The sequence below is a fragment of the Daphnia pulicaria genome, chromosome 1, assembly GCF_021234035.1.
Source record: "Daphnia pulicaria isolate SC F1-1A chromosome 1, SC_F0-13Bv2, whole genome shotgun sequence".
Lineage (NCBI taxonomy): Eukaryota > Metazoa > Arthropoda > Branchiopoda > Diplostraca > Daphniidae > Daphnia > Daphnia pulicaria.
Genome location: NC_060913.1, coordinates 34,143,499 through 34,158,937, shown reverse-complemented (window position 1 = coordinate 34,158,937; position 15,439 = coordinate 34,143,499). Strand labels below are relative to the sequence as shown.

The 15,439-nt window shown below is 41.5% G+C and overlaps 3 protein-coding genes across 4 annotated transcripts in view; all 3 read right to left on the bottom strand.

Moving 5' to 3' along the window:
- Positions 1–15,439, bottom strand: part of LOC124320546 — a 467,022-nt gene that overhangs the window by 449,514 nt on the left and 2,069 nt on the right. The window contains exon 1 of one of the 2 annotated variants that reach the window (XM_046783373.1): positions 11,952–11,991. The exons of the other annotated variant lie outside the window; for it this stretch is intronic. The gene's annotated coding sequence lies outside the window, so the exon portion shown is untranslated. Of the gene's footprint in view, positions 1–11,951; positions 11,992–15,439 lie in introns of those variants that run through there. 2 annotated transcript variants of the gene reach the window in all.
- LOC124322409 lies at positions 4,163–4,820 on the bottom strand. Its single transcript, XM_046784277.1, has 2 exons — positions 4,419–4,820; positions 4,163–4,354 (listed from the first exon to the last, which is right to left on the bottom strand). The coding sequence occupies exons 1-2, from the start codon at positions 4,644–4,646 to the stop codon at positions 4,163–4,165; spliced, it is 420 nt and encodes a 139-aa protein (XP_046640233.1). The 5' UTR covers positions 4,647–4,820.
- LOC124322393 (secreted RxLR effector protein 161-like) lies at positions 12,281–13,036 on the bottom strand. Its single transcript, XM_046784276.1, has one exon. It carries the CDS (start codon positions 13,034–13,036, stop codon positions 12,281–12,283), a length of 756 nt encoding a protein of 251 aa, XP_046640232.1.

The following is a 15,439-nucleotide window of genomic DNA, read 5'->3' as shown; positions in this document are numbered from 1 at the left end:
AAAGATTCATGATTAAAAAAAAAATTTATTACAGGAAGTGACTCCTTTGTCGACATCCGAGTTGTCTTTTACAATATATGGTGCGTTAACTACACAGTAAAGGTTCCCTGGGCATCCAAATTTTTTAGATATTAGGGTTCGAATTGTTTCCTTCTGTTCATTTTATATTACGATTTCAGATTTTAATGGCTGTATTCTAGCATTAATTAACTGGTTCCCATGAGTGTTACAATAACGAGCATCCTAATGTCAGGTCTGTTTTTCCGCCAATCTTCGCTCACAATAGTGGATTGCCTTTTCACCCATGTCGTTGAAGTGAACTGTGGTCATCATAAACTTGGGGGAACCTGGAATGGGTTTGGCGTCATCGAAAATTTTAAGACTTGAGACTAAATCGACATTATCTCGCGTTGGCTTATAAATTCTGAAACTTTCTAAAGAAGCCGCCCATTACAGTGACTTGTTGCCGATGATTTTGTTGCATTTAAACGAAGCCTTTGAGACACGCATTACAGATTTGTCTTCCGTTGGCGAATCTGAAGCTATGTTTGCTTACGTTCGGGATGTGGTTACTGCAAATTGGCCTCTGCCAACTAGAGGAAGTTGGAAAAAACAGCACAAAAAATGATGTGAAAACCCCCGAAGAGCTTGTTTTGCTCCTTTCCGCCAACGCTCGAAACTCAGCATTTGAGGCGTCACCGTGCTGAACTCGTCTTTTATGAGTCCACCTCAGGCCAAGCACTGATTTGATCAAAAATAGGGTTAAGGGAGTCCACTACAACCAATGCCGCGTGCAGTGTGTTTCCTTCGATGACCATTGCAGCTTAGTCTGTACCACTTGTATGTAGTCGTCTGGTCGCGCCGTGAGAAAGGCTGCACCAACCAGTAGCTCCTGTGATTTCCAGCATTTTAAAGTCGTGTCAACCTGAATACTTTCCCAGTTTCTTGCTCATCTTTTTCTCTTGCTCATGGTGGTGCATTTCGATCCCATTTCTGTGTTTTCATTCATTGCTGTCGATCGTTTTTTTTTCGACCCATTTACTACTGTCAGCTGTAATCAATGTTCCGTTTTTCACCGCTTTGCGGAGTCACTTGAACACATTGTTTACTAATCTGGCCTCTAATACCTCCCATATACCTATGGTTCCAACACCATCCGCGAGTGGCGCCACGGGAACTAAGAAATAAGATCCAATCATCAGCAGCAACTATATTGATACACAGATCCACGGCACCTGCCGCGGCTGTTCGCGTCACTCAAGATTTTTGAACAAAAGGCCCTTAACAGCTTCTGGTGGCGCAGGCCTGCCACCAAGCCCTTTCATCTGGGTAATGTTTTCCTTGGAATAAGGTTTTTGAGACTCTTCGCTGTCGCTTTCTCTGCTCTTTTTCAGCGACCTCCTTTCACAGCTCTCACCTACCACACCAATTATACTAACAGCCCGGCCGCGAAAGGACCCGCCTCACCTGGTACCAATCATGTGCCCTCCGACCACACGAGAACCCTCGTTTTTGGTAATCGATCGTGATTTCCTACTGTCACTCAGATCTGCGGGCGATAAACAAGAACTCCGGAGCTGGGCTTCTTGCAAACATCTGTACTCCGCATGGTCAAACAATCTTCTAAGCTCTTCTCGAGGACCCATTAGTCGGATTTTTCGAGGTGGGCGAGTTGCTGACATCAGGTTCGAGAGGAGGATGGCCTCTTTTTCTGCGAACCCACGTCACTCTTCACGCCCCCATACTTCTAAAGAGAAGAGGATTTCCAACCCATAGCTGCCTCACGCCTCCTTCCCTAAGCTCGGTCTACTGAATGCCCGATCTGTCTGCAGGAGAACACACAACATCACCGATCTCATTACCTCCTCTGGGCTCGATTTTCTGGCATTGACGGAGACTTGGCTCAATGTCACCCACGGTGAACACATCCTAAGGTCAGCATGCCCTCCTGGTTTCACATCACTGCATGTTCCTCGTTCTGTTTCCACTAAGAAAAGGGGTGGTGGCGTCGGGTTAATATTTAAAGAGGCCTTTGCTGTCAGAGCAGTCAAATTCGATAATCTCCCTACCAGTTTCGAACTTTGCGCCTCGATCCGTTCATCCACTAAAGCACTTCGTCTCTTCGTCATCTACCGTCCACCCGAACGCCCTGGCCATCCACAATTTTCCACTTTTTTGTCCGATTTTCGCACTCTTCTTGAGTCTGCAGTCGACCTCAACGAGGAGCCGGTGATTGTCGGCGATTTCAACATCCACGTTGACGACGAGAAGTGCAGCAAAGCTCGCTCATTCGTCCAGCTAATAGAAGAGATGGGCTGGGATCAACTTGTCCTCGGTCGCACTCATATTGCTGCCCATACACTCGATCTTATTCTCACTCGCAGTGCAAGCATATTTGTCTCAGACGTCCACGTCTCCAGTTTAGTTAGCGATCATCACCTTGTTACCTGATCCGTTGGACTTTGCCGTCCAGTGAAAGAAAAGAAGACACTCTCTTTTCGTAATTACGACGCCATCGATTTGGAGTCTTTTCAAGAAGATTTGTCTTCTCTTCCATTGATCAATAGTCCAGCGTGGGCACACGGGGACCCTGTGGATACGCTAGACGATCTCGTCGACCAATTCATGGAGGTCCGGGGGGTCGTCGAGTCGCACGCCTTACTGAAGACCAAGGTCGTTGTGCTTCGTGATCCCGCACCATGAATTAACGTTGATATCATCGACGGTCGCCGTAAACTTCGGAAGGCAGAGAGAATCTGGCGCCGTTGTGGCTACCTTCAAGGCCACCACGATTCGTACAAGTTGCTTGTTACCCAATATGAAAAACTTCTATACCGGGTGAAGGCTGATTACTTTTGCTCCGTTATCGCTGACTGCGCTGGAGATCAGAAGAAGCTTTACAAGATCGTTGACTCGTGGCTTGGTCGCTCTAGGGAGTGGTCATCCCCCCCTCTCAGGTTTCCTTCTGATTTAGCTAACACTTTCTCTTCGTTTTTCTGCAACAAGGTCGACGATATTAAGGATGAGCTCATTCGCTCGAGGGCCGATATCGATCCAACCAGTGTCATAGGCTCAATTTCTTTTTTGGACACACGGACCTATGCTGATTTGCTCACTGAGTTCACCTTCGTCAGCACGGAGGATGTCAGTTGGGCAATCACTGCCTCCCCCACCAAGTCATGTAGTTTGGATCCGATCCCAACCCGCATTCTCAAGAGGTTTCACTTCTCCTTGTTCCAGCCATCACATTCATCGTTAACCTTTCTCTCCAGACCGGTGTATTTCTTCATGTTTTTAAGCATGGCCTGATAACACCTCTACCAAAAAAGCCAACACTGGACAAAGAGGTCCTCTCCAACTATCGACCCGTCACAAACCTCCTCTTCGTTTCCAAAGTCCTGGAGCGAATTGTCGCAAAACAGCTGGACATTCATTTTTCCAACCACGACATTCTCTCACCTGCTCAGTCTGCGTACCGTCCACATCACTCAACCGAGACTGCACTTCTGGCGCTTCAAAACGATCTGCTTCAAGCAGCAAGCCATGGCCATGGCTGTGTGGTTCTCCTCCTTGATCTGAGCGCAGCATTCGACACGATCGATCACGTAATTCTTCTGGACCGACTCTCCGTTCATTGTGGCATTCGAGGAAAGCCCCTGGAGAGGATTGCTTCCAATTTGACGAACAGAACGCAGTCGGTCGTCATCGACGGCGTCGCATCCGAACCGGTCGAAGTAAAATATGGTGTCCCCCAGGGTTCCGTACTGGGGCCAAAACTATACTCCATTTACGTCAACTTCCTGCGCCTTGTGGCGGAAGAGTACGGCGTGAGCATCGAGCAGTACTCGGACGACACTGCTATTTACCTTGAATTTGGATTCTCGCGGGACTGCCTCGACCAGTTCGACGCACTTAGGATCTTGTCAATGTGCGCTGGCGACTTAATCGACTGGTTTTCATACAACTGGGTCAAATTAAACCCACAAAAGAGCGAATTTTTCTACTTTGCCCCCTCTGAACTCGCCAACAGGCTAATCTCGCTTCCCCTACGTGTCGGTGTTAACCTCCTCGAACCTTTAACATCAGCCAGAGTCCTAAGCGAACGAAATAAGAAGCAAGATTGTTTTTAAATGAAACGCTGTGTAATTTTAACTTTTCTTAATCAACCTGGTTTGTGAAAACTAAATGGAAAGACAACACCGCCCAAGTAGACCAAAGTTAGTTCAAGCAGCTCTTTATAGTCGCTTCGAGAAAATACGTCTTCTTCGAGTATCCTAGTACCCCACTCGATTACAGAACTGGCCAAATTTTCCAAGTCGTTGCTTAGTTCACTATGATCTAGCATTTCCAAGTCCTCGAAAAAGAAAATTACGTTTAAAAGTCATGTATATTATTAATCTACTTAAATTTGCTATTACCTCCGTCGATTTATCAAGACTGTTAAAGTCTTTTTGGAATCGTACACATAGTGAATCTGAGGGACTGTTCCTGGCACCATTGATGTGATCAGATACATGCTTCACATGTATTTCATAGACATGGTGTCTACACGCTAACCACATTATAGAACGACCTAGTGCCGATTCTAGACTGATGCAAGAGCCGGCATGTTTTCCCGTATTGGACGACGTTGTATCGAACACCATTCTTATTAAAAGGGTTAAACACTTCCAGCTATTTCACGTATCAATTACAGCTGAAGACTGCTGTGAGCCTGTTGAAAGCTGGATAAGTGGAATCCCTAATAATTTTGGCTTTTCGATACTGGGTTTTGCGCTTAAAAGAACAACAAGTCTATCGCTTTGCCGGCCAGTCAAATATCTAATAAGAAAACTTATTAATAAGATGAAAATGGTAGCTTCGGATGTTGATACTACCTGATTAACTTTGAGTCGAAATGTACTATACCAAACGGAGATAAGTTTGAAATAAGAGATTTTTTTATCTCAGCCGCTGTAAGAGTACGATTAATACGACGCTGACGATGAACCGTACTTTTAGAAATTGATACCAGGCTAGGATTGACATTAGCAGATGCGAGAAAAGATTTCTGTATCGCCGATTGATCTCGGACACTGAGGTGTCTTCCGTCTGATGTTGTTGATAAACATCTTGAGAGTGATCTTGGAACTTCTAGTGTAACTGATTGAGGCCTCGGTGTACTACTTGTACTTATATTGAGAGCGGTTTCATCAACCTCGTCACCTGATGATGAAATATCTTCTAGTTCATCGTCACTAACTTCACTATCGCTTTGTTGTGAAACGATTGATAGATCACTCTTACTTTTTCCACCGGATTTTCGGGCCATTTTTTTTTCTCTCGCGGTTATAAGTAACAACATCCACTACTCCCATCGAACCCTGTTGAGAGTAAAGGCGTTGCATTTCCAGGAACTTATAATCTTCTTCCCACACATCACTTTGGGTACTTTGCATTAGAGACTTAACATTGATTGGAGACAAATCAAAGAGACTATTTTGGATACCTTGGAAGTCAATCACTTTCTTATCCCTTCTGGATTTTGGCACCTGCTTCAACTTAAGAAAACTTTCCTACAATTCGACGGTCATGTCGATACACCCTTTATCTGCTTTGATTGGAATTCCGGCTCTGGACCAAATGGGCTTTAGTTCATCAAGGAACACAGAAGAACACATTTCTCGAGTCGGTAACAAATCGTTTTTTGTTGAATATGAAGTAGTCTTTTTAACACTGCACCTTTCAATGGAAGTTTCGTTCCAAGAGTAAGACTGTAAGCACTACTATAACAAAGAAAAGTATCTCTTGATGAATTTCTGGTTTTCTTACCCGCCATTTTTGCGGCTCGTGCTCGGCTCGCGCGCACTCGACTGACTTAACGTCCTTTATTTCCCCATCCCTCGCTTTTCATGGAGGTTGCAAAGTTAAAATCGCGAGTGGGGTATCAAGTTTTTGTTTGATTTAATTAAAATTTGGAGAAACTAAAAAGAACACTATTCTACACCTAATCTGAAAAGGCCAACTTTTAATAATCAAAAGTTTTTTTTATTTTTTAACAAAAATTTTAGGTAAAAAAACATGTTTATTAAGTGTGGGGTACGTGCAAAATTTTTAAAAAATTTCATTGTTTGGATTTGGATTTCTTATTATTAAGAAACGCAACCCAATTCAAAAGGCCGTAAAAAAATAAAATAAAAACCTTAAAGTGGGACAGACTATTGCTGCTGCTCCAGAAGAAGCACGTATGACTGTATATGGCATTTCTGCTTTTCAATTGGGAAAAGTAAAAAATTACTCCGTTTCCTCCAGCTTCATAGTGCATTGATCATGACAGCGAGCAATTGTAAAGCTCAATTGCCTGCAATTCTGGGAAATTTGATCATGACAGTGATGGTAGTGACTGTTCAGCAAGTCCACCATTCAGTCATATTGGTGTTACAAGATGTACCAGTTCAGCCAAACAAGATGACGAAGAGAAAGAAGACCAAGGCGACGAAAAAGAAGAAGACGAAGAATGAGATGCAGACGAAGGCGAAGGAAAAGATGAAGATAACAGACAGTAGTGGAGAAAATGGAGTCAAAGATGTAAGCAACGAAATTGAATTGATGGCAAAATTAGACCCTTTGAGTGTGATTTCTACATACAGCAGACGCGCGATGAGTCACAGCAAGTAGTCACCGAATTTAACAATAAAATTTTACTGGGTAATGAATTTTTTATTTTAAAGAATGAAATAGCTTATTATGACGGAATTATTCCATATATTCTGACAGTGTGGCCAATGATGTGGTTCATGTCGACATAGCTAAGAATCTCATTGAGCTTATATTGGATGTGTAGCATCTAACGGAAATGGTTCTCTACCTGGGTATCAAATTAGAGGCAATTTTAGATAAAAAAGAAGCTGGAAAGCTGGATGCTGCCACGTCTCATTTCAATTTCCAGTTGCCACTCGAAACACATAAAACGCTTTGTGAACTCGAAACGAATTTAGACAAAAATCCTGTGTTGGCACCTAAACTGAAGGCTGTTTTAAGCCTTGTCGGTAGCAACAAGGATCAACCACAAACAGGGCGAAATTTTAAGAGTGGGGGTTGAGCAAAAACCTACAAATGCCATGCATGGTGAAAAAGACCACAAAAGGCAAACATATGTTTTCACAAAACACAAACTCATCTCTAACTTAGTTTTGAGATAGTTCTTATGCTATATATTTAGATTTTTCCTGGATTAGAATTGTTGTTTTTTTTAGACATAATTCTTTCACGATTTGGGGCAAAATGTAAGGCTCTCACACAAGAAAGCATCCTTAAAGAAATGAGCCCTGTTGTTTTTGCAAATGCCACGACGAGGACGGAAGGGTCGAGGAGCGAAAGCAGAAAACGACGATGAAGAATGCACCATTGGCTAAGGTTCTCAAAAAAGACGATCAGATTTTGTAATTTACTGGAATTAATGTGTGTCTGTCACCAATAAACTGCTGTTATCAGCAAATTTGCCATTTTTTATTTGTTTTTATTTGTTATTGCAAATAATAATATTGTTTTACCAGTTTAGTATGCCCCGATGGTAGTAAATTAGTATCCCAGTATCATAAGACCAGTATTACACCAATCATGAATGTTGGATGTAGGCTACGAGTCAGCATCAATATATAACTAATATATAAATAACAGTACTGCAGAAATATTGCTACATGAATGAAGTTTAACGTTATATTTCCACCTTTAATTAATGACATAGTTCTAATATTGATTTTTAAAATAAATCAAAATTGATTGGTGATATCACAATTATTTATATCACAAATATTGGTGTTTGTCCAATGCATAAAATGGTCTCTTTGCCCAACGCTTGCTCTGACTCACCTTAACTTTGGTTGAACATTGGCTAAATGCTGGGACTGTCTCACTTTGATGTTGGTGCGAAAACGGCCATATATTTGCCACGAAAGTTGGAAAAGAATATCTAACCAACATTTTCAGACTTTTTAGATAATGTGATAGATGGAGATGTGTTTATACTTCCCTATATAATAGCCATGTAGAAGAACTTGGAATTTTCCTAGGACAGCGACTGAAGTTAATTATTATTTACATCACCAGTCTCTCAGCTGTTATTCTTTAATCATCAGATACTAGTCTTACCAAAAGTGCAATTCAGTAGCTAACAAATTGTAACTTTTCTTGTCAAGATTTAATCGAAAGACACGTTTTCGTCGACGGTATTTCAAGCAAATCAGCCAATTTTTAAACTGAAAAATTGGACCAGGAAAATTTGGATGTTGTATAATAGTATAACGACAACCTAATCCTCTCCATCATCCAGTGTACCAGAAGCAATACAATATTAAATATATTCTTTTTTGTTAACCTTACAAATGTAAAGTTTTTGCCTATTCGCTTTTTTCTCTACATGGTGACAACAGCTTAACCGTTTCCAACAAGCGTACTTAGTAAACTAAAAACGTAGTTTAGAATGACTACAATGATCATGCTTCCATCTTCAATTAGTTGTTTTGTAATTTGATAAGTTGATTAGTAAGCTGACCCTGTACTTATCAATGGTATAAAAAAGGCAATCAGTATAAAAAGTTTGATTTTTTTGAATTTTTTTAGCAGCGAATCATGCGTTTTTCTTGGGAATTTGTTTAAAAAAACTTAAATTCTTCAGGAAAGGATGGGTCAAATTCTTTGCTGTCGTTATTTTTTTATATCTTTGACTTTAGTTTTAGTTGTGTACACGTCGAAAAAGTTATTTATCGCTCATGAAACTGAAAGTCCAACCGAGATAAGTACTCATTTGTTTCCCAATGACCGTTGGATTGAGCTTTTTCACGTTCTTCCCTTGCTGATTGACATAATCAGCCGATTTTACTACATTGATGATCGAGTTTAAAGACAAAGTGAAAGCGGGAAATTAACACCTGCTACCTTCGACACTGGCTAGGGGGGGTCGACACTGGCTACCTTACACTTGCGCCCAAAATGGTCTTTTACGGCTGACTCTTCTGGTTCTCACAATACTTTTGTTCGTATTTAGCCTCAAAATCCCAAATTAATGTTAGATGAAGCAGAGATTGGCATTGATGTTCGGCGAATGTCCTCGATCCCCCTGTTCTGTGCAATTTTCACTCTTATCTGTTGACCTTCATTTTATACCCATAGAAATCATATCGACCTTCATGTATAGTGAATTCATATTTCTATAGGTCTAAAAAGATAAACCTTTTCCTATCTTCCGCAAGAAGCATGGTGTAGAGTACAAAAATGGCTGCTAGGCAGTGAGAGAAAAGGGAAAAATGAGCCTTTCACCGCCTTTTCTTTTTTGATTTTGGTGGTTGGGATCAGTGTGCTGGAATTTGCCAATTTTCGGATTTCAATTCAATTGTAGATGGGTCAATTACAATTTACAATTCAATATTCGCAATAAGAATACAAAATGAATTGGAATTTGGTCCAAATTCCAAAGCAGAATTTTAATTCCAATAAATTCCATACAAACATATTCTGCGGTTGTATAACTTTATTATAAATAAACTTTGATCTCTAAAGGTCTTTTGGATTTCCCTTGATAAGTAAAAGCGATTCAAACATTTCGGGTTTCGTACGACTGCGTCTCAAGGACAAAATATCGGCAGGAATGCTGAACACCCGTTCAATGTCGGCTGGTGATACAGGGATACCGAGAATAATTTTTGCATGAGTGAAGATTGACTTAAAGTGTAACTATTTTCACGCTAATATTCAAGGGGATGAAACATTACTTGTTTTCCTTTTTCTTCTAATGGGATTGCTTGGGGTTCAGCTAGATAAGTATTTAGTTCGTCTATCATTTTTGATGAATTCTGATTTGAGACGGGAATTACTGAATGAAAAGAAACTCTTTTTGAAGGTGGATTGATCTCAGATGTATTGCTGATGTCTAGCGATTTATTCATAGACTCAAACCCTAAGATAGATTCACTTGTTAAAAAAAATATTTTTATTACATCGTAATCTAATTACCTAATTTGCGATTCTGTTCCTGAAGCACATCAATGATCATGATGTCGATCGACTTGGCGGGTACAGAAGATTCAGCCAATTCCACGAGCGACGATGAAGAAATAATTGCCGCCAATAAATTAATCTTGGAAGTATTGAATTTCTCTGCGATTTCTGATGGTTGGGGATCTCGGCATATATTGTTGATTAGTGATTGAAGCCAATCGACGTTTCTGAATCGAATATAGCATTTCAACAAATCCTCTGCGTTGAGCTTGACGGGTTGCGCGTAGAAGTTGCAATCATAATTAGACAAAATCCGGCACATGTCGTGAAACATGAATTCGGAAGATAAAGTCATCTTTATCGTTGTATCTGGAGCTTCCAAATCTAACACCAAGTGACAGTGCACTGATGACCGTAACTGGGAAATCAAAATGGATAACAAAAATATTAAAAAATAATAAATAAATAATTTGAAATGTTTTTGGATCAGGGTGAAATTGAAAACATACCCTAGAAAAGAAGATAACGAAAGATTCCATTCTTGTGAGATCGGACGTTTTCAGATTTCCTCTAGCGTAAGAACCATGCCGAGGTATGCTTTTACACAAAAAAGTGTAACCGTTGACGATTGAGAGGCTTGAGACGCTGGTCCTCCATGTTCCATATTGATGAAGAAGGTCGAAATTGCATCTCCTATCTTCTTGGCCCCTTCCACACAATTGACATTAAGCAGACATTCAGCCAATTTAATAATCGGAATCAACTGCTTTGGAATCCGGTTTGGGGTTATCATCCGTTTTACCAGTTCGGCCATATCAACCCAGCCTGTATTAGGGCATTAAATGATATTTCAACAATCAATGCAAAAAATTAAAAAATTATTTAATCTAATCTGCAATTACACATTAGAATTTAGCTATTGCTTCAGCCTCTAATTCATTTTGAATACCTTCAAACGCCTCCGTACTAATTTCAAGCAATTCTTGACATTGTTCTTCAAAATTGGCGCCAAAAAGTCTCCAACAAAGCGAGACCTCCTTCACGAGCTCGTAGTGTGATGCAGAAATACAGCAATTTCCACGTCAATTCGCCTTTTTGCATATCGAGGTTGGTCCATACCAATTTAGGTTGAGCGCAGCAATAATGTACTAACTGACGCAAGTTACCCTTTTACGTTCCTCTTCTTGCCACTGTGACGTCGAAGCAAGTAAATTTTCCATTCGGGTTATCAGTGAAGGTAAACCGTAAGGACAATACATCCACACCGAATGATGTTTGGGCCAGATAACCAATACGCTGTGATATTAGCATCTTTTCACAGTTATTGTCATTTCGGAATTAGAATCTTTTTCCTGCGTCATTCCTTCAGTTTCTTGGAGAACTGTACTTGAATTGAAGTGGGGTCGAAAGGGTCCGACGCATTGCTTCTCCAAATCTAATTTGAAGGCAAAATTCCGAATTTTGTCTTCATTGTCAATCCATTGCCAGGAAAATTCTTTAGAAAAATTTCCAGATGATTCTACGGAATCAGCAGTGTGGGGCTGAGGGATTCTTGCTTCCTGTTGTATCAAATTAACAAGATGTACGTCGAGAAATGAGCAACACTGGAGAAGGTGGGCCAAGTTTTTATCTTTTCCTCGAAGGAGCTGAAACTTGAGGTCTCTTTTTTCGCAGTTTTCCTGTCGATCAAAATATAAAACCTGTTTGTCCCAAGATTTCTCAAGGCACAGAAATTCGTTATTGTTCAGGTTTTCTTCCGGAAAATCAAGTGTCCAAGGGTTAAGTGATTGTTTAATCTCCTTTAAGGCAGTTAATATAACTGGATAATCCAAAGGGATAGTAGTCTTGGCATTGGTACACACGATATCGAAGACAAGCGCCACATTGCAGCCTTTAGTTACTTTTTCCATTGAATGTTTGTATTGTGAGGTGACTTTGCATATATCATTGACGTAAGAAGGTGTGAGGTTACTTACATGGAAAGTTCAGTCTTCGCTATACACACACCAGTACACGAACCTGTAGATCCAGAGAGAGTGACAGCTAGCTCGTACGCCCTCTTAGCAGACATCAGTAAGGGGAGGGGAGCAGTGCTGTCATATCGATTCAGTTTGTTATCTCCAACACCTCCTCTCAAACTGAATCTTCCGATTTTTCTCTTGCCATAGATTATTCCGACAGTTTTAAAATAAAGGGACAGAAAAACAAACAGATACTCCTTGCTCATTCATTTTTCAACAGACTCACTTAATCAGCCATACACAAAATGCAAAAATAGTTCATCAGAATTGAGATTGCCTTTTCCTTACTGTCCTGTATTCCCTTCTAATTTTTCATCCATCCACTTCTCCCTTACACCTAATTTTTGTCTGAGATATTGGAAGCTTGGGGTAGGTAAGGCCTTTGTAAAGATGTCTGCCACTTGATTTTTGGATTTGACATAGCGGGCGTCAATTATCCCGGTCCTTTGTGACTGTTGGACATATCTTAATCTTAGTTCAACATGCTTCATCTTCTTGTGTAGTTCCGGGTTGTTTGCGAATTTGATGGCACCTTGGTTGTCACAATAAAGTGGAATTACTTCCTTCCCTCCTCTGTTGATTTCTTTCAAGAATGCTTTGATCCAAGTTCCTCCTTTTGCTGCTTCTCCACCTGCTACAAATTCCGCTTCTGTTGTGGAGAGCGACGTACAGTTTTGTTTTCGGCTGAACCAGGAGAATGATCCCCCATGGCAGATAAACACGCACCCTGATGTGGATGTCCTGTCGTCCAAATCTCCCGCATGATCAGCATCTGTATATCCAGTTACTCCTTTTTCTTCTTCATGACTGTTCGGGGAGAAAAAAATTCCATACTTCTTGGTTCCAGCAAGGTAGCGAAAGATCCTTTTCACAGCTTTCCAGTGGTTGATTCCCGGATTTTGATTAAATTTTGCCACTTGACTTACTGCATATGATGTGTCCGGTCTTGTTGTGGTAGATATGTAGAGGAGTGCCCCAACTGACTCTTTGTATTGGATTTGTTCCATTTCTTCTTTTTCTTTGTCGCTTTGGGGTGACATATTCTTGGTGAGCTTTATGCCTGGTTCGGCTGGAGTAGACACACTGTTGCAGTCCTCAATCTTGAATTTTTACAGTATGGCGTCTATGGAGTCCGGCTCTGTGATGCTTAAACGTCTTTGGTTTCTGTCTCGATCAACTTTCATTCCCAGAAACCTCTCCGCTTGAAGAGTGCGTAGTTCAACAACAAACCTCTCTATTATTTCTCTGTTCGTACCACAGATGAGACCATCGTCAACAAAGAATGTAGCTAGGATCCAGTTATCTCCTTCGACTTGATAATAAACACATTGATCTTCTTCTGAGCGGGTGAGGCCATATTCGGTAATTGCTTCGTTTAGTTCAATATTCCAGGCCCGTGGGGCTTGTTTCAATCCGTAGAGGCTTTTCTTCAATTTGCATACATCTTTTTCACGCCCTTGGACCACATATCAATCTGGTTGGCAGATATAAATTTCTTCATCCAGTCGGCTATGCAGGAATGCCGTATTTACGTCTAGTTGCAGGACTTCCAGATTATGTGCCGCGACCAGGGCAAGGATGAGACGAAGGGTTGACATCTTAACAACTGGATTAAAAGTTTGATTGAAACCGATTTCTGGTTGTTGAGAGCACCCGAGGGCCACAAGACGGGCCTTGTAGCGTTCTGGGACTCCTTCGTATCCTGGCTTAATGTCAAATACCCATCGGCATTTGATTACTGCTCTTCCATCGGGTAGTTGGACGATTTCCCAGGTATTATTCTTCATTAGAGGTACATATTCGTCGTCCATTGCTGATCTCCAGAGGTCCTGTTCTTTTGATGACAGTGCTTGTTGGACAGTGAGATTTTCTTTACCAAATATCTTGTTGGTGGGCTGGAGGATTCCTCTGCATTTGTAGTTGAGGTTGGTAGATGTGATGGATCTCCAATAAGGCAGCGATATCTTTCCGTTGGTTTGGGGATCCTTGACGATCGACGAAGTTGGGGTATTGGAGCCTCAGGCTGTGGATCTTCCCAGCCGTAAAAGAACTCTTCGATACTATCAGCAGCACCCTCTGGTGGTTGGATGGGGTCATCATCTTCTGCTTGGTCTGGGGGAGCATGCTTAATAATCCCGGATGGATTTGCCTTCTCAGCAACTGGTAAAATAGTGTAATAGTCTTCCTCTTTCATCACACCTGATCCTTCGCTCTTCACCGTTGATTCCTCTTCAAAGATGACAGCTCTGCTGATCGTAAGCTTTCTCGATGCCGGGTTCCAGATCTGAAATTAATAGTTGATTATAAAACACCATTGGTTTGTCAAGATTTTGCGGTCCAACCTTATAGCAGCTTGTAGATTCTTCCACATATGCCATCATCATACCCTCAGTCGCCTTGGGATCCATTTTTCGTCTTTTCTCATCTGGTACATGGACAAACACACGACATTCAACCTGAGAGTATTCTCAGGTGAGAGATATCTGGTTTCTTTTTATACCAGTATTCATATGGAGTCTTGTTGCTTGTACTGGATACTGTTCTATTTTGGACGTAGACTGCGCATCGGACTGCTTGCCCCCAAAGTTCGAGTGGGACTGCTTTCGCGTACATCTGGCTTCTTGCAGACTCTAAGATGGTTCTGTTGGCTCTTTCTGCCACTCCATTCATCTGTGGGGTATAGGGTGGTGTCACTTGATGAATAATACCTGAGTTGGCCAGCCAGTCTCGAAATTCATTATTGCAGAATTCTCCTCCTCCATGTGACCTCAGAGTCTTTACTTCTTTATTGGTCTCGGCTTCTAATTCTGCACTGAAATTCTTGAATGCTCTGCATGCTTCGGATTTCTGCTTGAGTAATTGGACTTCGCACCACCCAGAGTAATCATCTTTGAATACTACATAGTTCCCCATTTGGTGTAGTCACCTGCATCGGACCGCAGACATCCGAGTGTATCACCTGTAATGTATCACCTGTACTGTAATGTAAACTCGTAACACATCACCGTATAAAATATCACCTGGCCGATCTGAGTTGTTCTAGTACGGGTGGACGAAAATGGGGCTCGACACATCTTTCGTTGAAGATATCCTTGGCAGCAGCTGGGTGAGCGTAGGTCATTGAATAGTGCGAGTCCTTTAACACTGCCCAGGGAGGCCATCTTCAGAACTTTCTTGTAGTTTAGGTGCCCCAGACGTTGATGCCAAAGTGAAAGGGGCTCAACATGGGCCGCCACCAAGACTCTCTCAGTTCAAGAGTTGAGCTCTTCCGCTTGAATATCCAGATGGTAGAGAGCTTCTTTTCCGGATCTTCTTCCTTCCATGATCACTTCTCCATCTCTTGAGAAAGAGACGGTATTGTTGCTGAATAGAACTTCAACTCCGGCATCAGTTGCAAACCCAATAGAATAGAGATTAATTCCCAGTCCAGGCACATATAAAAC

What these genes read in the sequence shown, in the direction of transcription:
- LOC124322393 (XM_046784276.1), bottom strand. Translation starts at nt 13,036, where the DNA reads ATGTCACCCCAAAGCGACAAAGAAAAAGAAGAAATGGAACAAATCCAA.
- LOC124322409 (XM_046784277.1), bottom strand. Translation starts at nt 4,646, where the DNA reads ATGGTGTTCGATACAACGTCGTCCAATACGGGAAAACATGCCGGCTCT. An exon ending in GTCTTGATAAATCGACGGAG is followed by an intron (nt 4,355 to 4,418) that starts GTAATAGCAAAT and finishes TTCTTTTTCGAG; the next exon opens with GACTTGGAAATGCTAGATCA.